Source organism: Perca flavescens, chromosome 23 (genome assembly GCF_004354835.1).
Source record: "Perca flavescens isolate YP-PL-M2 chromosome 23, PFLA_1.0, whole genome shotgun sequence".
NCBI classification, from domain to species: Eukaryota; Metazoa; Chordata; class Actinopteri; order Perciformes; family Percidae; genus Perca; species Perca flavescens.
In genome coordinates, this window is record NC_041353.1 from 258149 (window position 1) to 285000 (window position 26852).

The 26852-nt window shown below is 41.3% G+C and overlaps 1 protein-coding gene across 1 annotated transcript in view; it reads right to left on the reverse strand.

The window, feature by feature from the left end:
* LOC114550471 (protein-methionine sulfoxide oxidase mical3a-like) overlaps nt 1-26852 on the reverse strand; it is a 51459-nt gene that overhangs the window by 2992 nt on the left and 21615 nt on the right. Inside the window, 12 exon segments of the mRNA XM_028571270.1 lie at nt 1570-1620; nt 3357-3450; nt 5207-5446; nt 10094-10158; nt 10551-10672; nt 10778-11036; nt 20486-20751; nt 21065-21251; nt 21391-21442; nt 22652-22734; nt 24189-24348; nt 25495-25581. Coding sequence (XP_028427071.1) covers nt 1570-1620; nt 3357-3450; nt 5207-5446; nt 10094-10158; nt 10551-10672; nt 10778-11036; nt 20486-20751; nt 21065-21251; nt 21391-21442; nt 22652-22734; nt 24189-24348; nt 25495-25581 — 1666 coding nt within the window.

Sequence of the window (26852 nt, forward strand, 5' to 3'; positions counted from 1 at the left end):
ACAAATGGCTTTTATTATATCCATCCAAACTAGGAGATGGCCGGCTGGTCATATGACGGCTGGCTACGAGCTCCATGATGCCGAGAGGCTGTTGCTAGCTGTTAACACCACTACAAAGCTTTGTGCTGCTGGCTACAGACCTCCGTCACAGCTCGGCCGTATCAGCAGCAGTTGGTGGTTGAGTTATGCATACCACGCACTAGAAGACTTTAAAGTGACTAAAGTCTAACACCATCTCACATCTAAAGACAATCTTCTCACATCTAACGGTAAAGACTGTCTTAATATGTAAAGACTGGGGATTTTGCAGGGTCCCACATTGCAGGACTACAACTAGATTTGTTTTGAAAGATTTAACCAAGCTAGTTAGCTACCGCTAGCGTTAGCTGCTAACTTGAGGGAAAGTCTGCAGATGTTCTGCTCTGCTGTACATGCAGATGAATGTCTCCAGTACCCAGAGGTCTGTGTTCTCCGCTGGATGATTCGCTTCAGAAGGGTGGAAAATCAGAAACTTTCCCTCTTTAGCATTTAGCTTAGCATAGAGCCATGATACCATAAACCCCACTGTCTCTAGCCGTTTGCTGCTTCGTGTTTGGTGCTGGAGGGAGAGCACCCATTGGTTGTTGACAATGTTCCCGTGATTTAACTTCAAATTTAGGATAATATCAAACACGTTTGATTTGGTAGGAATGTCCAGACAGAGAAAGACTGACTGGGACTGAGTTTAATGACCTTACACCAAACGCCCCGACTCTAGTAGACTCTCAGGGTTTCATTCCCAGATTATTGGACATTTTGTCTGTGATAATGGAGTCGCTTGAAAAGTCGTTTGGCATTCGGCATTACCCGAGAATAGCTGACTGTAAGCTGGGTACAGGGCAATGCGAGTTGTTTTGACAGACATTACGGTTAAGTTTAGGCCACAAGAAGTGAGCGTCATGCGGTGACGAAAGTAAAGTTTAGGCACCAAAGCGACTAGTTGAGTTTAGGAAAAAGATGGTGGTTTGGATTAAAACACTCGGGACATGAACTCCGCTCCCTGTTTTGATAGTTCTGTGTTTTAAAGGTCCCATGGCATGAAAATGTCACTTTGAGGTTTTTTAACATTAATATGCGTTACCCCAGCATGCCTATGGTCCCCCAGTGGCTAGAAATGGTGATAGGTGTAAACCGAGCCCTGGGTATCCTGCTCTGCCTTTAAGAAAATGAAAGCTCAGATGGACCAATCTGGAATCTTCTCCTTATGAGGTCATAACGAGCAAGGTTACCTCCCCTTTCTCTGCTTTGCCCGCCCAGAGAATTTGGCCCACCCATGAGAGAGAGAGAGACATCATGGCTTTCAAACGAGCAAAGTGGCAGTTGGTCAAGACCACACCCCCCCCCTCCACCTTCCGAAGAGCACCATGTCATGGGACCTTTAAACAGTGGCAGTCATTGTGGTGCATACAGAAAAAAAAACTTTGAATACTTATAAATTATAGTGCTTAACTTTTGGTAGCTTTTTGAACAAATAGTTCATGTGAACAGGCAGCTTCAGCTGTTTATTATGAAGTCATAAATCAAACTAACCTTCCAGGTGTAGCTCGGTGTCTTGGCTGTCGCTGGCGTCTCCCCAATAATCTGACAGAAACACAGGTGAGTCATCGTTAAACACACTCAGAGATTGTTTGTGTTAGTTGTAAGAAAATATCAGCAGAAAACTGCACTTTAAAATGTAAGTGTCATTCTTCACCAAGAGTCTGGTTCTGTCTAAGGTTTCTGTCTGTTTAAAGGAAGTTTTTCCTTGCTGCTGTCACACCAAATGCTTGCTCTTGTTGTGTCTCTGTAAATTATAGTGTGGTCTAGACCTACTCTATCTGTAAAGTGTCCTGAGATAACTCCTGTTAGGATCTGATACTAGAAATAAAACTGAATTGAATAGATAGAAGTCTGTGTCATCAGCATACAACAGAGGGCCCAATATGTACCCCTGTGGTACCCCAACTTAATATATGTTGTACCTGCCTCATAGTGGTAGATTCAAGGTAGATTTGCTTCACCCACTAATCCAAAAAACAATGGTAATATATTCAGTGATTGGCCAAATTTTAACATTCACTATCATTTCGGCTGGTGTATAGAATAGTCTGGATAGAAGTCGGTGTCATCAGCATACAGCAGAGGGTCCAATATGGACGCCTGTTTAATATTATTTGCCCTCCATGCGTAAGTGCTAACCTACCTACGTAACACACAACGTATGTGCTGCGCATGACCACACAGAGGACGACAAACATGTCGACTGCACCGGTAGCTGCCGCATGGTTCATCAGAAGCTTTGTGTAGAGCACTGAAACTATTTCGTTTCTACTATTTTCGTCTAGTAAATTTCTTCGTATCAGTACGCTCAGTTAAAATAAGATGCTTTATGTACTTTTCTTTATTCATAATCTTTTTATGACAAGATTATAAACATGATATAGTTTGCTTAATGCCTGTGAAGGAAGGAAAATGTTGTACTTGTCCTTTAGGAAGAATTAAAAGACTACTGTGTGTGACACTGAAACGTGCTTGTGTTGAACCGTGGCTATACTTTCTATAAAAAGATCCAAAATGAAGAGGGAAGTATTTATGGCAGTTTATTCTGAGGGTGCAACGTTTGGCTTTAAAAACTTCAGTTAACAAGGCCCAAACAAAAGCAGCGCTGAATGCAAAATATGTTGACTCTAGGTCAGAGACTTGTGAGCATCTCTGGTTAGCTGACATATAAACTAAAGAGCAGAGGGCCCAATATGGACACCTGTGGTACCCTAACTTTATATATTGGCGTTTTTCCATCACATGGTACCTGCTCGACTCTACTTGGCTCGGCCGCGGTGTCCCGTCCTCCTTGTTACGTGGCAGATTTAGAACCGCTTCATGCGTGAGGCGAGCGTGGCTGGTCGTCATAGCGACACCGCAGGACACTGCCGTGACCTAACGCGACACACACGCATAACGTGGAAGGTGTGTTGTTGACTCTCAGCATGGGGCTGTTTGCCAGAAGACACATTTAGTTTCTAAAGAAGCTGGAAGCACCAAAGACACACCGCTGGCTAAACTATTTAAAAATGTTCAGGACAGACGGGGGGGTCTGTTGCTAGCGATGATGATGCAGTGATTAGTGACGATTCTCTCCGACCAATCAGGAGTCTGCAGGTGTTCACGTCACCTTTTGGTATCGACTCAGCTCGCTGGGAGCCTGGACAGAGGTTGTACTAAATAAAGGACCTGTTAGCAGGTACCAGGGACTTTTTTATCAGAAAGGAAAACTAAAAAAGGCGAGGCGAGTAGAGGCGAGCAGGTGCCATGTAGTGGAAAAACGCCAAATGATATACCTGCTTCCCCTCTCAGAGCTTTCTCCACCATCACTCCTCTCTCCTCCAGCTGCCTCTGTTTCTCCTCCACCTGCTGCAGCTCTCTCTGGATCATCTGAAACAAATGTTTGGGGAACCACGGTTACCAAATGATAATAATAATAATAATAATAATAATAATACATTTTATTTATGGGCGCCTTTCATAGCACGCAAGGTCCCCTTACATTTAAAACAAGCAAAAATACAGTTAAAACGGCAAATAGAATTAAAACAAACACATTTAAAAGATTGAGATAGAAAAATTTAAATAAAGCAATCAATCCATTATTTTGATGGAAAGTGTATTTTCGGAAAAGGTGGGTTTTGAGGGAGGTTTTAAATGTGGGTAGAGACTTTATGGTACGGATGGATAGCGGGAGGGTGCTCCAAAGGCGAAATGATTTGCATGAATATATAATTACACACTGCTTATAAAATCCAATGTGTTCTTATGAACAGGTCCGTATGATATAGATTAGATTAGATAAGATAATACTTTATTCATCCCACAATGGTGAAATTCACTTGTTACAGCAGCAGTTTTTCACAATAAAAACAAACAACAGGCAAACAACAGACAATGTGCAAAAAGTACTGAATAAATGTAAAGTGGCATTATATAAAAAGTATTGTAAAGTAAAGTGAGGTGGTCATAGTATGAAAAATATTGTAATGTAAGTAAGTAATTGACATGAAATTACAGTAGACTGAATAATATGTAATTAAATAACATAGCTAAAGTAATTAACCATAAATAAATGATATTGAAAAAGTAAGTACTCGGAATGGAAAAATATAAATACTGTATGGAAATGTATGCACACCAATATGTATGATATCCTACGAAACTAGGCGACCGCCCCAAGCGGCAGTTGCTAGCTGTGTTTAGCCGCCAGAGAGCGTGCGGCTACAGAGTTCCTTTGTATCAGCGACAGTTGGTAGTTCAGTTACCTGAGAATAGGGGGCTTTGAGCACCGCGGGTACAGAGCACTGCAACAACAGTTAAGTTTATCCACCTAAATGACTAGTTAAGTTTAGGAAAAAGATCGTGGAGGAGTTTTTCCTCACCACTGTCACACTGAATGCTTGCTCTTGGGGGAATTACTGGAATTGTTGGGTCTTTGTAAATTATAGAGTGTGGTCTAGACCTACTCTATCTGTAAAGTGTCTCGAGATAACTCTTGTTATGATTTGATACGATAAATAAAATAAAATTTAATTTAAAACACTCCAGAGAAACACGTATTTCCTGGGTGAAAGTATTTTGTGACCTCCACTCTCCGGCTTGAAAGCACCGTGTTTTATGTCAACACCACGTTTATTGATTATTTTCCATTGTATTAGGAAGTTGTTAAAAAAGTATTTTGGCATGGATGGTAAAGTGGCAGCCATGGTGTTCGAAGGGGGATTTAATTCTTTATTGTGCATGATCAAAAAACACAAATCCCACCATGGTTATATGTAAGGGCATCAATAGACCTTTATCACAGCAGACATGTTGACATGTCATAGTAGGAACAGCCCAGGTGTATTCAAAACCATTACTGATGGCTGCATTCCACTTAGGAGAGGTCCTGGTATTAAACCATTACTGATGGCTGCATTCCACTTAGGAGAGGTCCTGGTATTAAACCATTAATGATGGCTGCATTCCACTTAGGAGAGACCCTGGTATTGGGCATGCTGACTCACTGAAATATCTTACTGGGACAAGAATTGATGGACGATGGAGGAAGGCAGGACCGTCCGACGCGCAGAACTTTTGTGTGCAGTTTATGGTTGGATCCGGTCTTTAAGTCTGGACCGTCTCGGTCCACAGGTAAACTCACCTGAGCTTTGTGGAGTCTTTTTAGCTGTTCCTGTTTGGCCTTTCTCCTAGCAGCTCTCTGAACTCGTCGGGTGATTTTGGCATCCAGGTCTTCATCTTCATGCTCTGGTACCGTGTGGAACAGGGTCTCCATCACGCTGAGACTGGACGGCTCCTTCGGCGGGACCAGGACTCCCAAAACCTCTGTGGGACAGGATGAGACGGAGTCCTTCAGGGGGACTCTGTCCTTCAGAGAGCATTTCTGAAACAACACAAACATCAGTGTTACTACTTTACAGTCTGACAGAGTCTGACAGGACGGCAGAGCTGCAACCATTAGTCCATCGACAGAAAAATATTCATTAACTATTTTAATAATCAATTTATCGGTAAAGTACAATATGAGGATTTCCTGCTCTTTTCTGTTTTGTATCATGTTAAACTGAATATCTTTGGGGTTTGGACAAAACAAGACATTTAAAGTACCTTATGGCCCTTTTTCTGTCTGTTTAATGACCCTGACACACCAAGCCGATAATCGGCCGTCTGGCGAGGTCGGTGACTCGAGTCTGTTCGGTGTGTTCTGTGCCGTCATCCGTCAGATGAGCCGTCGGCTTTAATTTGGGCCGACCTGACTTGGTGGGTCGGAGGGTGGGCAGTCGGACTCAATGACCAATCTGATTGGTGGAGAGCTAACCCAGAAATGACGAGCGGGATGAGTGTGACTAGAGTCTCTCAAAATCTGATGAAAATCTGTTAAACTGACCTTTGTTGATCTGAGATGAAGACAGATTCAGCTACTGCACGGCCTATTTCTCTCTTCAGATGTTCTCAGAAACACGTTTCGGTGAACTATTTTAGTACAATCTGAGAACAGATTCTGAACGAGTCGCCATGACTCGTTCGTCCAATCAGCTGGCGGTTTTCATTTTTTGGGCGACAATACAGATTAGCTGCTGTTATGGAGACGTATTACGTCTTGTCTGTTCGGTGTGTTCAGAGGAACTTGCTGGACCTCGGGGAGACTGATCAGTCCGACTGGCTTTTCTGCCAACAGTCGGCCGTCTGGTTGGTGGGTCTGGGGCTTTAGACTTTGAGAAACTGGGATGGACATTTTTCAACCAAACGATTAATTGAGGAAATAATCGGCAGATTAATCGATGATGAAAGTTATCATTGCAGCCATACAAAGTCCAGTTCAGACCAAGGATTCCTGATGAGACGAACATTAGCTTTAGTCTGCCGGTTTCCACCAATCAGAAATGAAGAAAACACAGTTTTATTCCTCTGATTCTCTGCTTTCTTCTAACGCTGCTCCCTTTTTCTTCAGGGTTTCGGTCAGCAGCTGTCACATTGTTGTTTTTGGCACTTTTTGCAACTTTATCCTGCTTATTTCAAACAAAGTCGCAGCGACACCATCCGATGGTTCAGACCACTGAAACTTTTCTCTGCAACGTTCTGAAACCGATTCGTCTCATCGCGAATCTTCGGTCTGAACTGAGCTTTAGACTCCTAAACCGTAACGCAGACAGACGGGGACTCGGGTCAGTACCTTGATGGCGTACGCTCGTTTAAAAGCCAGAGCGTGAGGAACGTACGCCGGCTGAGAGACATGAAGAAGAAAAACAATCAGACAGAACAGAACGATTCATCAAACACTCGACTGAAAGACTACAACATGTCCGCCAGGCTCCAGTCAGCTGGGAAATAGTAAAACCTATTTATACAAACATGTATTTATATTTACATTTATTTATTACAGGATGTCTTAGCCATATTTATTTATTTAATATGGACCAAAATGCCCCAGAAAGTAAAAACATGAACACAACATTTGGTGAGACTCGGTTTAGTGTTTAGACCTTCAGGGCCACCGTACAATATTATTTATATAATCTTTTATTATTCATTGAATAAAATGGCATTCAGTAAGGGTCAGAACACGTTGAGTGTCTCAGCAGTCGTGTCCAAGTCCTTCCTTTCGGATTTAAGTCTGATTCAAGTCACAGAACCTAAACTACCAACAACAACCTAAATCACAGATGTTCTACTGTTTCTGGATCTACACAGCTGATCTACTGTTTCTGGATCTACACAGCAGTTCTACTGTTTCTGGATCTACACAGCTGTTCTACTGTTTCTGGATCTACACAGCTTGTCTACTGTTTCTGGATCTACACAGCTGATCTACTGGTTCTGGATCTACACAGCAGTTCTACTGGTTCTGGATCTACACAGCTGATCTACTGTTTCTGAATCTACACAGCAGATCTACTGGTTCTGGATCTACACAGCTGATCTACTGTTTCTGAATCTACACAGCAGATCTACTGGTTCTGGATCTAGACAGCAGTTCTACTGTTTGTGGAGCTAGACAGCTGATACCTCCTGGTTCTCCTCCTCCTTTCTTATTGTGATTCTCTGGATTTCTGCCGTCAGATCGACCAAATCCAAACGTAGCTAAACATCACAACAACACAGTTAACATCTACATTTATTAAATCCTGTTATTAGTCTGATCCCTTAAAGGTGCTGTAGCTAGGATTGTTATTAGTCTGATCCCTTAACTCAACATACTGCTCCCCCTCTGAAAAGGTTTGTAACACTCTGCTCCGAAATAACAGTGCGAACAACTCGAAGCGTTACAAGGGGGGAGTGTAGCATCCCACAACGTAAAACCCAATTTGGGAGTTCCTCTTTCTCTTGTGTTGCAATGAGGCAGTGGAATGACCTCCCCACGCAACATATTTTATGTACAAATTCTCACACCTTCTCATGCCTAACAAAGAGTTGGTTGTTGAGTAAACAAGTTTGCTCACATATATAGGATACTGTATTTATGTGGGTGTGTGTGTGTATGTGAGTGTGAATGTGTGTGTGTGTGTGTGTGTGTGTGTGTGTGTGTGTATCCTTGTATGAATGAATATCTGGAGTAGAATGTACTCTAATGTGCCTAAGCTGCTCCAGAAGTTTTTACAGTGTGCGTGCTGGGAGGGGAGAGAAAGAGAGAGTGAGTGGGCTGATGGCGCCCCTGTTTTTACTAAACAGTTTGTTCTTAATTACTATGCACATCATGTCATTTATATATAGTTTTGTAATATTTCTATTTAAAATTGTAAATTGTTTTGTTTTAAATTTGTCATACCTGCCCAGGGACTACAGGTGGAAATTAGCAATTGTTGCTATAACCTGGCCCAAGACATATTCTCTTGTTTAACAAGTTTAATGTTTATTTGTGCATTGTCCCTGTTTCAAATAAATCGATTTCCATTCCATAAAAACTGATGCTGGCCAATGTGCCAATCAGACCTCCATCAGACCAACGTGCTTTTTAAAGTTTTTGTCACTATTTGTGACCAGTTCTTTTTTTCCTACAAGTTTGTCGAAGTTTTTGTCACTTGTTATAAAAAACTATTCTGCCTTTTTCAAGGTTTTTGTCACTTTGTCTTCTTTCTTTCTACTGTGTTTTTGTCTGTCCTTTGTCCAATTTTTTGGCGCTGTTTTCTATGTTTTTGAGACTATTTTCCACATATTCTTGCCTTACTTCCTTCTTTCTAACCGAATTTTACCAAGTTTTTATGCGTTTTTCCAAAGGTTTTGTTGCCTTTTTTCATCAGCATTTAAATGTTTTTCAGTTACGTGGCTATCGCTGTTCAGGGGAGGGGGGGTGCATGGCTTCAACACACAGTTCAGATATAGTACATTATTGAAAAGAGTTAGAGAACCACTGCTCTATTTCAACAATGTTTCATTTCAGGAATTGTTCCGGTGCCCCCGGATGTCCGTCCCCTTCCTCTGTCTCTGTGTTGGGGTTCTAACCTCCGGTGGATTTGTGAGGACTATGGTTAACTGCTCCTCAGATCTCTGCAGGGTAAATCCAGACAGCTAGCTAGACTATCTGTCCAATCTGAGTTTTCTGTTGCACGACTAACGCCGGGATTAGACTATACGAATTCAGCCTGATTCTTCCCCGACAGACACATCACAAAATAAACGTTCAGAGTCGAGCCCGCTGACGTAGGTCAGGACCGACAGATGTGTGTCTTTACCTCTCGTAGCGTCACATTATCAAAGATTAGCGATCTACCGTCTGGGACGCTTCACGACCAGCAGGAGGTCTAGCTGAATGTGAAAGTAGATTTTCTTCGGGGCTAAATTACGTATCAGATTGCTGCATAATGTCCAGGACTTCCCTAGCCTGACGAGCCAGCCCCTCATCCAGATGTTGGGTCTGGGTCTGACCCACATCCAGATGTTGGGTCTGGGAACTCCCCATTGGTCAGGGCTCAATCGGAGGTGCGGGATAAACGGTTGTCTTTCAAATTCCCTCTGCACCAATAGGATAGCTCTCCAACCAATCAGAGCAAGGCTAGCTGGTAGATTAAACTTTAAACTCTGAACACATCTTCCTTTTTCCTTGCCGTTCTTTGTTCTTTTCTCAAAGAAAAGCTGAACTCCAAGTCTTCCAGAAGACCTCTGTTCACCAGCAGCAGCAGCAGCAGCCATAAGCCCCGCCCACCCACTCTATACACGATGTGATTGGCCCAGCCAGAGTTTGGTTTTTCCAGCTCGCAAGCCAACAGAGAGTTGCTAGACGACCCTGGCTGTATGTTACATTTGCTGCTGCTTCGGTGGTCTAGATTTCTAGGCTAGGACTCACCGATACCGATACCAGCATTTAAGGCAGAATCAGAGATTGGTATCGGATCAGAAAATCTCTAGTTGAGATGATTGCAGAGACGGACTCTATGTTTGGGAGATGTTTGTTCTCCCGTTGTTATCCTTAGGAGTTGTTACGCTGCCTTGAAGGGAGGTGTCTCATGTTTTAATTAAAGAGCGCACTGATGATGCTGATGATGCTGATGCTGATGATGATGATGATGATGATGATTGTGTGTTTGAGTCTTACGTTGTTTTGGGGTCTGAGTGAACATCTCTGCAGCAGAGCGGACGAGTCCAGATCAGACTCTCCATCTGAAGACACACGCAACACAGGAAGTAGAATTATGACATCATCGCTGTGACAGAGAGGGCTGCGTTTAAATTAATTAACATGAAAGATAAAACTCTGAATCAATCCCCCTGCTCTGGTGTTTCCTCCTCTCATTCCCCCTGCTCTGGTGTTTCCCCCCTCTCATTCCCCCTGCTCTGGTGTTTCCCCCCTCTTATTCCCCCTGCTCTGGTGTTTCCTCCTCTCATTCCCCCTGCTCTGGTGTTTCCCCCCTCTCATTCCCCCTGCTCTGGTGTTTCCCCTCTCATTCCCCCTGCTCTGTTGTTTCCCCCCTCTCATTCCCCCTGCTCTGGCATTTCACCCTCTCATTCCCCCTGCTCTGGCATTTCACCCTCTCATTCCTTTACATCATCACCTGTAGCTCTCCTTTGATTGGACGAGTACGGAGGTAACGTCCTGGCCCTCTTCTTCTTCTCGTCTTTTCTGTTTCCAGAAAACACCGTCCGCCACAGCGCTCTGGCCCCGCCCTCTCTCTTTCTGGCCCCGCCCCCTCTCTCTTTGGCCCCTCCCTCTCTCTCTTTGGTCCCTCCCTCTCCCTTCAGATGGGGGAAGCTCCTCCTCTCCCCCCTCCCTCCCTCAGACTCCGCCCCCTCCCTCTCTGGCCCCGCCCCCTTGCCCTGCTTCTTCGGCGGCAGTTCGGGGCTGACGTCATCGAAAGAGCCCCGACCTCCGGTAGTACCCGTTTCCATTACAACCGCAGGCGAGGGCGGATCTCTGTCTCCGTCCGAGTCTGTCGCCGTGACGAAGGACGCCGTGGACGGTGTCTCGGGGGGGGACGAGGACGTGAGGTCACAGCGTGGGAGGTCACTTCCTGCTGACGAGGAGACGCTCGGAGAACATTCTGATGGAGAGAGAATCAACCAATCACATGGCAGCTGATTCAATGCATTTAGGGGTGTGGTCCAGGTCTAGACAATCTCCTGAACTACAAACTAAATGTCAGAATGGAAACGAAAGGTGATCTAAGCAACTTTGAGCCTGGCATGGTTGTTGGTGCCAGACAGGCTGGTCTGAGTATTTCACAAGCTGCTCAGTTACTGGGATTCTCACGCACAACCATTTCTAGGGATTACAAAGAATGGTCTGAAAAATGAAAAACATCCAGTATGCAGCAGTCCTGGGGGGTGAAAATGCCTCGTTGATGCTAGAGGTCAGAGGAGAATGGGCCGACTGATTTCAGCTGATAGAAGATCAACTTTGACTCAAATAACCACTCGTTACAACCGAGGTATGCAGCAAAGCATTTGTGAAGCCACAACATGAACAACCTTGAGGCAGATGTGCTACACCAGCAGAAGACCCCACCGGGTACCACTCATCTCCACTAAAAATAGCAACATGAGTCTGCAATTTACACAAGCTCACCAAAATTGGACAGTTGAAGACTGTAAAAATGTTGCCTGGTCTGATGAGTCTCAATTTCTGCTGAGACATTCAGATGGTAGAGTCAGAATTTTGCGTAAACAGAATGAGAACATGGAACCCTTCATGCCTTCTTACCACTGGGCAGGCTGGTGGTGGTGGTGGTGTAATGGTGTGGGGGATGTTTTCTTGGCTCACTTTAGGCCCCTTAGTACCAATTGGGCATTGTTTAAATGCCACAGCCTACCTGAGCATTGTTTCTGACCATGTCCATCCCTTTATGACCACCATGTACACATCCTCTGATGGCTACTTCCAGCAGCATAATGCACCATGTCACAAAGCTTGAATCATTTCAAATTGGTTTCTTGAACATGACAATGAGTTCACTGTACTAAAATGGCCCCCACAGTCACCAGATCTTATGGGGACTCTATGAGGTGTAAGTATGGATATACAGTAGGGAGAACAAGTATTTGATACACTGCCGATTTTGCAGCTTTTCCTACTTACAAAGCATGTAGAAGTCTGTAATTTTTTATCATAGGTACTCTTCAACTGTGAGTGACGGAAGCTAAAACAAAAATCCAGAAAATCACATTATGATTTTTAAGTAATTCATTTGCATTTCATTGCATAAGTATTTGATACATCAGAAAAGCAGAACTTAATATTTGGTACAGAAACCTTTGTTTGCAATTACAGAGATCATACATATCCTGTAGTTCTTGACCAGGTTTGCACACACTGCAGCAAGGATTTTGGCCCACTCCTCCATACAGACCAAATTTTCTATTGATTTCAGGTCTGGAGACTGGCTAAGCCACTCCAGGACCTTGAGATGGTTCTTACGGAGCCACTCCTTAGTTGCCCTGGCTGTGTGTTTCGGGTCGTTGTCATGCTGGAAGACCCAGCCACGACCCATGTTTAATGCTCTTACTGAGGGAAGGAGGTTGTTGGCCAAGATCTCACGATACATGGCCCCATCCACCCTCCCCTCAATACGGTGCAGTCGTCCTATCCCCTTTGCAGAAAAGCATCCCCAAAGAATGATGCTTCCACCTCCATACTTCACGGTTGGGATGGTGTTCTTGGGGTTGTACTCATCCTTCTTCTTACTCCAAACACGGCGAGAGGAGTTTAGACCAAAAAGCTCTATTTTTGTCTCCACATGATCTTCTCCCATTCCTCCTCTGGATCATCCAGATGGTCATTGGCAAACTTCAGATGGGCCTGGACATGTGCTGGCTTGAGCAGGGGGACCTTGCGTGCGCTGCAGGATTTTAATCCATGACGGCGTAGTGTTTTACTAATGGTTTTCTTTGAGACTGTGGTCCCAGCTCAGGTCCTGCCATGTAGTTCTGGGCTGATCGCTCACCTTCCTCATGATCATTGATGCCCAACGAGGTGAGATCTTGCATGGTGCCCCAGACCGAGGGAGATTGACCGTCATCTTGAACTTCTTCCATTTTCTAATAATTGCGCCAACAGTGGTTGCCTTCTCACCAAGCTGCTTGCATATTGTCCTGTAGCCCATCCCAGCCTTGTGCAGGTCTACAATTTTATCCCTGATGTCCTTACACAGCTCTCTGGTCTTGGCCATTGTGGAGAGGTTGGAGTCTGTTTGATTGAGTGTGTGGACAGGTGTCTTTTATACAGGTAATGAGTTCAAACAGGTGCAGTTAATACAGGTAATGAGTGGAGAACAGGAGATCTTCTTAAAGAAAAACTAACAGGTCTGTGAGAGCCAGAATTCTTACTGGTTGGTAGGTGATCAAATACTTATGTCATGCAATTAAATGCAAATTAATTATTTAAAAATCTCTTTGATTTTTGTTTTAGATTCCGTCCCTCACAGTTGAAGTGTATGTATGATAAAAATTACAGAACTCTACATAGTAGGAAAGTAGGAAAACCTGCAAAATCGGCAGTGTATCAAATACTTGTTCTCCCCACTGTATATATTATACTGTGCTCAGCATAAGTGTATGAACCCATGCTAAAGTTGACTAAAAACCAAAACAAGAGGAAGACACAACAAAGTACGGCAGTGAGCCACCACAGCCCCCACCTGAGCAAAGATTTGACCATGGGAGACTACAGAGCAGAGATGAGAAATCTCAACCCCACTTCTCACCCGCCCAACACTCCTCAAACCCCTTTGACAACCACGACAGCTTTCAGGACCTCTTTAAGGATACGTCGCTCTCCCCTCTTTCCCCCATCCCCATGTTGGAGTTCACTGACCAGATGAAGCAGCTGGTGAATGCTGGAACCAAGTATGCCCCCCTTCCTTCTCCCATCGTAAAACGCCAGGCACCTCTGCCCCCTCAAGGACGGCAGCTAACTCCTTCTCCCCAAACTGATAAGGATGCTTGTGTGCAAAATGCAGCAAGCATTAATTGATATGGGCCGGGTCCAGGCTGCATGCCTAGTAGCACTCATGACTCTTTCCAAGACAAGCCTGTGCTGTTCTCATTGAGTCAGCCCCCCCTAACTTCAGTTTTATGAGTGAGAATAGAGTGAATAAGAAAAGAGGTGGAGTCGCCATTTTGTTTAATGACTCATTCCGATGTACGCAATTATCTTATGGAAATTTTGCTTCTTTTGAATATGTGGCCCTTCAGCTAAGATCCTCCCCTCAAGCTATACTTCTAAATCTCTACAGGCCACCTAAATACTGTGCATCCTTCTTTGACGACTTTACTGAACTGCTGTCTATAATCTGTATTAACTTTGACCGTGTAATTATTGCTGGTGATTTTAACATTCATGTTGACAACCCCCATGACCGAGGGACCAAAGAACTGACACAGCCCACGCACAATAAGGGGCACACTCTGGACTTGACTATCTCCAAGGGTCTGAACATTTCCAAGGTTGTGGTGACTGATGTTGCTCTCTCTGATCATTCCTGTGTTTTCTTTAATGGCACTATCTCTCTGCCCAAAAGTGTTCAAACAAAGTTAATCAGAAAACGGTATATCACTGAAAACACCAGTGAATCATTCATTCAGCTTTTCTCCTCTACACCCCCCCTCACTGGGGCTTCAGTCACTGAGCTTGTAGATAATTTCAACTGTAAAATTACGAATGTTATTGATGCTATTGCTCCCACTAAGGTCAAAGCTGTCTCTGGTAAGAAAAGATCTCCATGGAGAAATTTTATAGTTGTGAGAACAGAAAAAAGAGAGCGTTGAAAAGCTGAACGCAGTTGGCGAAAATCTAATCTCCAGGTCCATTATAACACTTATAAAGAGAGACTTCGCATTTATAATTTGGAACTAAGAAATGCAAGGCAGTCCTTTTTCTCTGACATTATTGCCAGAAACAATAATAATTCACGTGCTTTGTTTGCTACTGTTGATAGATTAACAAACCCTCCAGTACCAATAGCATCTGAACTGTTGTCTACCAAGGCTTGCAATGACTGCCTCCTTCACAGACAAAATTCTGAAAATTAGACAGTCAGTGCTTCCATATCAAGTACAGGATATGTGTTGTCACAGTGTGCACGCAAAACAAATTCCAACATGACACAATTTCATACGATCAACCTTAAAAACCTGGAGGACATCATACAACATCTGAAAACCTCCTCCTGTTGCCTTGATATTCTACCAACGGGTGTTCGAATTGTTTGGCTTCTGATCTTCTACAGATTGTAAACACATCTCTGCTCTCAGGTATCTTCCCACAGGCCCTGAAAACTGCAGTCATCAAGCCACTCCTAAAAAAGAACAATCTAGACACGTCACTAATGAGCAACTATAGGCCAATATCAAACCTGCCATTTTTAAGTAAAATCATAGAAAAAGTGGTTTTCCAACAACTCAACCTTTTCTTATTGCTAAACAACAGTTTTGATGCCTTCCAGTCAGGTTTTCGACCACACCACAGCACTGAGACGGCTCTTGTTAAAGTCTTTAATGACATCCACTTAAACACAGATAGTGGCAAAATTTCAGTCTTAGTATTACTTGATCTCAGTGCTGCATTTGATACGGTAGACCATGACATATTGCTTGACCGATTGGAAAACTGGGTTGGTCTTTCTGGCTCAGTACTAAAGTGGTTTGAATCGTATTTAAAGAATAGGGCCTACTTTGTGTCTATAGGTAATTATACATCTGAGCATACAAATATGACGTGCAGAGTTCCCCAAGGCTCAGTTCTGGGGCCTCTTCTGTTCAACATCTACATGCTTCCACTAGCACAGATTATGGAAAACAACAAAATAAGTTACCATAGTTATGCAGATGACACACAAATTTACATAACCTTATCACCAGGGAACTATAGCCTAATACAACAATTAAATATGTGCATTGAACAGATTAATGATTGGATGTGCCAGAACTTTCTCAAATTAAATGAAGAAAAAACGGAGGTGATTGTTTTTGGAGCAAAAGAGGAACGATTGAAAGTCAGCACTCAGCTTCAAACGACAATGTTAAAAACAACAGACAAAGCCAGAAATCTTGGTGTAGTCATGGACTCAGACCTGAATTTTAAAAGCCACATTAACATAATTAAAAAATCAGCCTATTATCACCTTTAAAATATATCAAGGGTTAAAGGACTTATGTCTCAGCAGGATCTGGAAAAACTTGTCCATGCTTTTATCTTCAGTAGACTTGACTACTGTAACGGTGTCTTTACAGGTCTCCCTAAAAAATCTATCAGACAGCTGCAGCTGATTCAGAACGCTGCTGCTCGAGTCCTCACTAAAACCAAGAAAGTGGATCACATCAGTCCAGTACTGAAGTCTCTACACTGGCTTCCAGTGCCTCAAAGAATTGATTTCAAAATACTTTTACTGGTTTATAAATCACTAAACGGTTTAGGGCCAAAATACATTTCTGATCTGCTACTACATTATGACCCACCCAGACCTCTCAGGTGTTCTGGGACAGGTCTGCAACACTATGACCCACCCAGACCTCTCAGGTGGTCTGGGACAGGTCTACTACACTATGACCCCCCAGACCTCTCAGGTGGTCTAGGACAGGTCTGCAACACTATGACCCACCCAGACCTCTCAGGTGGTCTGGGACAGGTCTGCTACACTATGACCCACCCAGACCTCTCAGGTGGTCTGGGACAGGTCTACTACACTATGACCTACCCAGACCTCTCAGGTGGTCTGGGACAGGTCTACTACACTATGACCCACCCAGACCTCTCAGGTGGTCTGGGACAGGTCTACTACACTATGACCCACCCAGACCTCTCAGGTGGTCTGGGACAGGTCTACTTGTTGTCCCCAGAGTCAGAACTAAACAGGGGGAAGCAGCGTTCAGTTTTTATGCTCCACATCTTTGGAACAAACTCCCAGAAACCTGTAGGTCCGCTGCAACTCTCAGTTCTTTTAAATCTAAGCTAAAGACCTATCTTTTTGATGTTGCTTTTCTTTAAATAATCTATTTTATTAACCTTCATTTCTTATACTGCACTGTAACTTCTATTCTTATACTGCACTATCAATTTTATTCTTGTCTTTTAATGTTTTTAATTTGTTTATTAATGTTTTTAAATTGTTTTTAATTGTCTTCTAACTGCTCTTTAATGTTTTATGTAAAGCACTTTGAATTGCCCTGTTGCTGAAATGTGCCATACAAATAAAGATGCCTTGCCTAAAAAGAGGAATACAAATATCATCTTTTGGAAATTTATCTTAATGACTTAATTAAAAAATTAGGAAAAATCCAACCTTTAAGGACACCAATTATCTTAGTGAATGAATAATGTTTCGTAAATAAATAAATGTTCTTCTTAAAATACAGGAGGCATAAGTCAGTCCACCCCTATGTTAGATTTCCATAGAGGCAGGCAGACGGTTATTATAAAGGCCAGTTATTTCATGGATCAGGATACCCCATCATCACCTACCCTTCACCATACCCCCACATCATCACATACCCTTCACCATACCCCCCCATGGTACTTTCCATAAAATCATCTCTCAATGCAAATCAAACCAGCTATTAGGCTAACCGACATAAAACCATGTTAATCTCTAGAAATCAGTGTCTCTGTATATCTGTATATCGGTGTCTCTGTATATCTGTGTCTCTGTATATCTGTGTCTCTGTATATCTGTATATCTGTGTCTCTGTATATCTGTATATCTGTGTCTCTGTATATCTGTATATCTGTGTCTCTGTATATCTGTGTCTCTGTATATCTGTATATCTGTCTCTGTATATCGGTGTCTCTGTATATCTGTATATCTGTATATCTGTGTCTCTGTATATCTGTGTCTCTGTATATCTATATATCTGTGTCTCTGTATATCTGTATCAGTGTCTCTGTATATCGGTGTCTCTGTATATCTGTATATCTGTGTCTCTGTATATCTGTGTCTCTGTATATCTGTGTCTCTGTATATCTGTATATCTGTGTCTCTGTATATCTGTATATCTGTGTCTCTGTATATCTGTATATCTGTCTCTGTATATCGGTGTCTCTGTATATCTGTATACCTGTGTCTCTGTATATCTGTGTCTCTGTATATCTATATATCTGTGTCTCTGTATATCTGTATCAGTGTCTTTGTATATCGGTGTCTCTGTATATCTGTATATCTGTGTCTCTGTATATCTGTGTCTCTGTATATCTGTGTCTCTGTATATCTGTATATCTGTGTCTCTGTATATCTGTATATCTGTGTCTCTGTATATCTGTGTCTCTGTATATCTGTATATCTGTCTCTGTATATCGGTGTCTCTGTATATCTGTATATCTGTGTCTCTGTATATCTGTGTCTCTGTATATCTATATATCTGTGTCTCTGTATATCTGTATCAGTGTCTCTGTATATCGGTGTCTCTGTATATCTGTATATCTGTGTCTCTGTATATCTGTGTCTCTGTATATCTGTGTCTCTGTATATCTATATATCTGTGTTTCTGTATATCTGTATCAGTGTCTCTGTATATCTGTCTCTGTATATCGGTGTCTCTGTATATCTGTATATCTGTGTCTCTGTATATCTGTGTCTCTGTATATCTATATATCTGTGTCTCTGTATATCTGTATCAGTGTCTCTGTATATCTGTCTCTGTATATCGGTGTCTCTGTATATCGGTGTCTCTGTATATCTGTATATCTGTGTCTCTGTATATCTGTGTCTCTGTATATCTATATATCTGTGTCTCTGTATATCTGTATCAGTGTCTCTGTATATCTCTCACTGAGTCTTGGGAATTTGGATAAAACAGGTTTTCATTTTAAAAATAAAAAGTTAAATTACAAAATCTGAAGGTATATCATTATAGACCAAAGTGTTGGCTGTTCAGCAATGTACTGGTGCAACCTCCTAATTTTGTATTTTTTTCCAGTTATTACTTTGTTTTTGTCAACACCGTCAGACACAATGAAAAGCATATTATGTTTTATTTTTTGGTCTAATATGTATTTAAAGTTTTTCAATCATTATCTGGAATTCGTAGTACACATATATGCTGTTAAATGTTGAATATTCACTTTTGTTAATTTTTTATAGTGTTTCATGTGTACTCCTTTAAAAGATCTAACATCATACAACGTTTACTTTAAGCCAAAATAGAAAAAAGTAATGTTTTTTTATTTAACTAACATATATTTGTATTAAAAGAGACTTTTACTTTAATAACTCAACAGCACTGAAGAAACATATTGTAAGCATATTCATTAAAAACAAATAAAACTCCCTCTGACGGTGGTGACTTTAAAACTGACGGTGGTGACACTAATCTGGTGACAGTGGCCTCATAACAACATACAATTCTAAAATGTATACCACACAAGATGGCTTCTTGCTTAACGACTTCATTTAACTATTGGGTAAAAAAACAAAACAATCCTGAGCATGCATATCATGTGAAAGAGTAGGTTTTTGTCACCACCGTCAGGTTTTCTGTGACGTCCAGTCTGACGGTGGTGACAAAATCCTCCAAACAGTCCTTAACGGAGGCTCGAAAATATAATTGTTGATCACAATAAATACGGGCTCACGGCTGTGGTTCAGCCGCAGCCTCGAGGCCGAACCACAGCCGTGAGGATATCCACCAAAACCTGACGGTGGCGACAAAAACCTACTCTTTCACATGATATGCATGAGTTGTTCACATTAGCCATCTTGTTTCCCCTCTATTGCTAGCTATTTCAGACCTCTTCTTAAAAAGTATACATTTATGTCATAATCTAATCTAATATTTTTTATACAAAAGAGAGGGTGTTGACAGTTATGGTTGCGACAAAAATGTGTCTTAAGAGAAAATAGCAAACTTAAGGGAGCTTGAGTGATCTTGAAGCATGCAGTAGAGTTGAAGGTGGTGACAAATATGTGGGACACATTTTGAGCAACCACAAAATAATAGTAAATATTGTTTAAAAACTCACTGATTGTAGTTTTTAAAACATATTACACTGTACTATTTCATGTGGTAAAGATAATCATTCAATTATTACTTTATGTTTTTTAAATCAAGTTGAAATGATTATCTCCTATCCAAGGACAACTGATTTTGTAGGCAATGGGCCAGCAAATAATCATTAAATTAATACAAATTTAAAATAAACCTATAAAAGAACCATACATATGTGCAAATGACCCCTGATTATAACCTTGATTCTTTTTATTCATGAAAATGTTATTAATTTCCAACAGAATTGGCACTTTTCTTAGTGGGACATGTTTTCGCTAAAGTTTCAAGAATCAGTGCTGTATCAGTGTCTCTGTATATCAGTGTCTCTGTATATCTGTATCAGTGTCTCTGCATATCTGTGTCTCTGTTTATCTGTGTCTCTGTATATCTGTGTCTCTGTTAATTATAGAGTGTGGTCTAGACCTGTTCTATCTGTAAAGTGTAGAGTAACTTCTGTTAGGATCTGATACTGGAAATAAAACAGAGACAGGAAACAGAAGAACAGTCTGAGACTCACCATCACTGGACTCCTCCTCACTGTCTCCCTCTTCATCATCCTCTTCATCATCTTCTTCCTCATCATCTTCCTCATCATTTTCCTCATCCTCATCCTCATCGTCTTCCTCTTCGTCTTCGTCGTCTCTCAGCTGGAGGTTTTGCTGCAGAGTTTCCCTCCATGAAGCTCCGGCCTCCTCTAAACTCACACAATGTCGGCCTTCCGCTTCTTCATCTTCTTCATCTTTCTCTTCCTCTTCTTTTTCTTCCTCCATCTCCGACTCTGAACTGAAATCAGACAGACGCAGTCCTGAGTGTTTCACAGTGAAGAGTGGAGCCAAAGGGCTCAAAGGATCCCAGTAATAGAGACACACCCAGCATGAGAGATCTTCATCATCAATGGTTTCTTTGTTTGTATCTGCGTATATAAACCAGTGTTTGTATTCATTTCATTTGTTTATTTGTGAATTTTATATAATATTGTGTCTCTATTACTGCGATATTTCTTTTGGCAAAACAACTGTTGTTTTTAAAAATGCTTTATAAATAAAGTTTAAATTTTCTTGGCATTGATGGCCCTCCATACTGAGTAGACTCAGACCTGTATCTGTGTTTCTCTTCCACGCTCAGGTTGAACCGGTCCAGCGTTTCCTCTTCGACCTCCTCTATAAGCTCCGCCTCCTCTATAAGCTCCGCCTCCTCTATAAGCCCCGCCTCCACCTTCGTTGAGCTGCGGCGACGGTTCTCCGGCTTGACTGTCTCCGGTGGCTCGGCCATCACAGAAGCCACTGCCAACACAGCAACGCAGCCGCGCACACACACACACAGACACACACACACACTAAAGCCCACATTGATCCCGTTTCAGGAGCATGCTCAGTGCAGACGCCGAAACTCTGAAAGGATGTGAAGGTGAAGCGAGTTTACCTGAAGAGCGCCGGCGCTGAGCCGAGACCGTAGAGGCTGAACCCAGAGACGCCTGCAGACAAAACAAACACGCCCATAACTCAAAACAAACACGCCCATAACTCAAAACAAACACGCCCATAACTCAAAACAAACACGCCCATAACTCAAAACAAACACGCCCATAACTCAAAACAAACACGCCCATAACTCAAAACAAACACGCCCATAACTCTAAACAAACACGCCCATAACTCAAAACAAACACGCCCATAACTCTAAACAAACACGCCCATAACTCTAAACAAACACGCCCATAACTCAAAACAAACACGCCCATAACTCAAAACAAACACGCCCATAACTCAAAACAAACACGCCCATAACTCAAAACAAACACGCCCATAACTCAGGTTATTAAATGCTGACCTTCCCTAAACGTTGACTTGTTTTAATCGACGTTGGCGTAAAATATTGAACAATTATTTTATTTTAACTCTCGTGACTTCCTGTCGGCGGTCTACTTTGCTTTTCTGTGTAAAAATTGTAACTTTTTTCAATGTTTTGGCTTTTTTAACACTTTTGTCCCTTTTCCCGATGTTTTAACGTTTCAATCACTTTTTTCCAAGTTTTTTGTCACTTTTTCTGATGATTCTGCTGATTTTTCTGACATTCTTTTATCAATTTTTCTTCAATTGTTATAAAATTTACTAAAACACCCAAATTCAACGACAGCAGTGAACTGATAATGTATTTAACTTGTGAAGAGCGTTATTTCTTTTGACAATTTGGTTGAAAGAAACCCAAATTTCTGATATAGAAACTTTAATAGAACTGTGAAAATGGGTCAAATGTAACCCGAGGAAAGCAGTAATTTTCCATAATTTAAATAAAGTTTTTTAGCTTTAATTTGACATGAAATCTTGTGTATTTTAACATTTGATCTTTTCAATTAAAAATAAAATAATTTTGAGAACATTTCTGGCGTTTCACAGTTTAAGGTTTAACACAAACATGTAGATTCACCTTCTATATTCTAATATAGTATATATATATAATATATACAGATACACAGGATCTCTTCTCAAATGAAAATGTCCAAAATAAAAATAATAACAAATATAAATAAATAAAAATAGATAAAGAAAAAGAAAAAGAAAAATGAATACAAAATTTCAAATTCAAAAATGAATTTGAATAAAATTAAAAATATGAATGAAAAAATATTAAAAAGTTATATTATTTAAAAATGTATTTTAATATTCTTAAGAAGAGTTCTTACGATGTCGGGTCGGTGAGCCGTGGCGATGTCGGACGTGCTGGACCTCTTCCTCGCCGTGGCGTGCTGCAGACAGTAAAACCTCCCTGAACACAACACACATCAGAGGTCTTACAGCCCGCTGGCTTCAAACTCTCACACGCTGCGCTCTGATTGGCTGCTCACACTTCTGACCCAACAGACAGGACCAGCTTTGTGTGACTTTATTTTTGGACCCCCTCGAAATGAGATGCTACATCTTAAGGGGCTATTCTTTCACTCACACACACACACACACACACACACACACACACACACACACACACACACACACACACACACACACACACACACACACACACACACACACACACACACACACACACACACACACACACACACACACACACACACACACATGTTGTGAATACACACACACCACAACACACACACTCATGACTCTGCCTTCATAAAAGCCTCTTTATGATCCTCTGTGTTAACATGAAATATGGAGAAGATTTCACTGATTAAATCAAATATTTATGATCCTCTCTGTGTTAACATGAAATATGGAGAAGATTTCACTGATTAAATCATATATATTATGATCCTCTCTGTGTTAACATGAAATATGGAGAAGATTTCACTGATTAAATCATATATATTATGATCCTCTCTGTGTTAACATGAAATATGGAGAAGATTTCACTGATTAAATCATATATATTATGATCCTCTCTGTGTTAACATGAAATATGGAGAAGATTTCACTGATTAAATCATATATATTATGATCCTCTCTGTGTTAACATGAAATATGGAGAAGATTTCACTGATTAAATCATATATATTATGATCCTCTCTGTGTTAACATGAAATATGGAGAAGATTTCACTGATTAAATCATATATATTATGATCCTCTCTGTGTTAACATGAAATATGGAGAAGATTTCACTGATTAAATCATATATATTATGATCCTCTCTGTGTTAACATGAAATATGGAGAAGATTTCACTGATTAAATCATATATATTATGATCCTCTCTGTGTTAACATGAAATATGGAGAAGATTTCACTGATTAAATCATATATATTAAGATCCACTTGAGAGATTAAAGGTGTAAATTTGAGCTTCTCTATGTGATAATATCTGAACACTTTAATGTGACAGCTGAACCAACCAGATTACACAAGATCACCACATCAACCACAGCGGGTGTGTGTGTGTGTGTGTGTGTGTGTGTGTGTGTGTGTGTGTGTATGTCTGTATGTATGTGTGTGTGTGTGTGTGTGTGTGTGTGTCTGTGTGTGTGTCTCTGTGTGTGTGTGTGTGTGTGTATATCTCTGTATATATGTGTGTGTGTGTGTGTGTGTGTGTGTGTATCTCTGTATATATGTGTGTGTGTGTGTGTGTGTGTGTGTGTGTGTGTGCGTCTGTGTCTGTGTCTCTGTGTGTGTGTATGTGTGTATATATATATACACATATATATACACACACATATATATATATATATATATATATATATATATATATGTGTGTGTGTGTGTGTACTGACTGGTGTGCTGGTCATAGCTGTAGCCTCCCAGTCTCAGCGTGCTGCTGCACTGGGAACACTGGAAACAGCTGCGATGGAACAAGAGACTCTCAGCACTCAGACGCTCCATCAGATAGACCCGCTGCTGGCAGAAGAAACACACCGCGCTGCAGACAGCCCCCTGCAGACAGACAGGTAGCACACAGACAGCTATCAGAGACAGACACACAGGTAGCACACAGACAGCTATCAGACAGAGAGACACACAGGTAGCACACAGACAGCTATCAGAGACAGACAGACAGGTAGCACACAGACAGCTATCGGAGACAGACACACAGGTAGCACACAGACAGCTATCAGAGACAGACAGACAGGTAGCACACAGACAGCTATCAGAGACAGACAGACAGGTAGCACACAGACAGCTATCAGAGACAGACAGACAGGTAGCACACAGACAGCTATCAGAGACAGACAGACAGGTAGCACACAGACAGCTATCAGAGACAGACAGACAGGTAGCACACAGACAGCTATCAGAGACAGACAGACAGGTAGCACACAGACAGCTATCAGAGACAGACAGACAGGTAGCACACAGACAGCTATCAGAGACAGACAGACAGACAGACATAATGGAAATCTGCAGAATATATCTGACAGTTTTTCTGCTTGTTATGAATTCATTTTAATATTTTAGATTTGTTGAACGTGTTTAATATAATAAATCAGACATGAATCAAAGGGATCAGAAAGACTTCAGGACTGATTCTCAAGCAATACGTTTACAAACTGAGACACTAAATGACCATTATTATATTAATATTTTATATTCCATATTGGAAGTATTACTTATTACACACATTACATATTGTAACTTTGGGTGGTAGACATGTTGAGGGGTAACTGAACCTTGGACCCAGTTCTAACGATCTGGGCTATAAATGTAAGAGATGTGAGTCAGCTCTTAGAAGAGGAAAGGTTGGAGCCCCCCTGCTCCAAAGAATAAGACTAAGTGATTTAGAGCCAGCAGGCGGGGGGGGGGGGGGGGGAGTCCAGCTCAGCGTCAATAGAAACTATTCATGTGTTCACATCACATGAAGCATCGTGCCCCGCACAGCTCCAGGAATTAGACCGAGCCGGGGGACACAGCAGCTGCTCGCTCGTTATTTTAGTCTTAAAGGGACAGTTCACATAAACACTGAAGCTTCACAGTTTAAGACCTGATAGATATATATATATATATATATATATATATATATATAAACTGCTCTACAGTCACAGACTCCACAACACAGATTCCCAGAATGCCGTGCGGCTGTACCTGGTCCTCCTGAGGGATGGAAGTCTGAGACTTGATCTTCTCTCTGAACCGAAAACTCAGCTGCTCCTGTTGGAGAGTCCTCTTCCTCTGACGGAGACACACACAGACACACACAGGACAGTTACACACCTACTGCAGTACACAACTACACACACACACACACACACACACACACACACACACACACACACACACACACACACACACACACACACACACACACACACACACACACACACACACACACACACACACACACACACACACACACACACACACACACACACACACACACACACACACACACACACACCCCCTACTACTGGACCAGGGACCTTTACTGTCCAGGAGTCATATCTATATAACACAGTCTCTAAAGTCTAAATACCAACATTAATATAATGTAATGTTTGATGTTTAATCTTCTGAACCATCTCAGTTTGGGTTCTGAAGTCTAAGAACAGATGCTCTGGATCAGTTGTTCCCAAACTGTGGTCCGCGGACCACTAGCGGTCCGTGAGGGTACTGCACGCGGTCAGTGGTAAGGTAAAATAAAATATAAAATAATAGTTTTTTAACCTTCATTTTACCAGGAAATTCCCATAGAAATTAAGAATATGTATATTCATATAACATTTAAATTTAAATTAAATTGTCAAGTTATTGTGTGATTACTAAAATAGGCTAGTGGCGCTCGGCAGTGATGTTCAGAAGTTGAAGATAAGATAAGATAAGATAAGATAAGAGATAAGATAAGAGATAAGATAAGATAAGAGATAAGATAAGAGATAAGATAAGATAAGATAAGAGATAAGATAAGAGATAAGATAAGATAAGATAAGAGATAAGATAAGATAAGAGATAAGATAAGAGATAAGATAAGATAAGAGATAAGATAAGAGATAAGATAAGATAAGATAAGAGATAAGATAAGAGATAAGATAAGATAAGATAAGATAAGAGATAAGATAAGAGATAAGATAAGATAAGAGATAAGATAAGAGATAAGATAAGATAAGATAAGAGATAAGATAAGAGATAAGATAAGATAAGATAAGAGATAAGATAAGAGATAAGATAAGATAAGATAAGAGATAAGATAAGAGATAAGATAAGATAAGATAAGAGATAAGATAAGAGATAAGATAAGAGATAAGATAAGATATCTATACAGGACATGATTTGGGTCTTTGATGACTTTGAGACCCTGTTTCCTAACCACCTCCTCAAAAAGCTCCTGAAGAAGAGTTGGTGGCATTTGGCCAATTATTTTGCCAGCCCTTATATCAATTTTTGTAGCTGTGATTTTAGTTTAACGGACAATAATCCCCTAAAATCGCCAAAGGTTTAGAAATTTT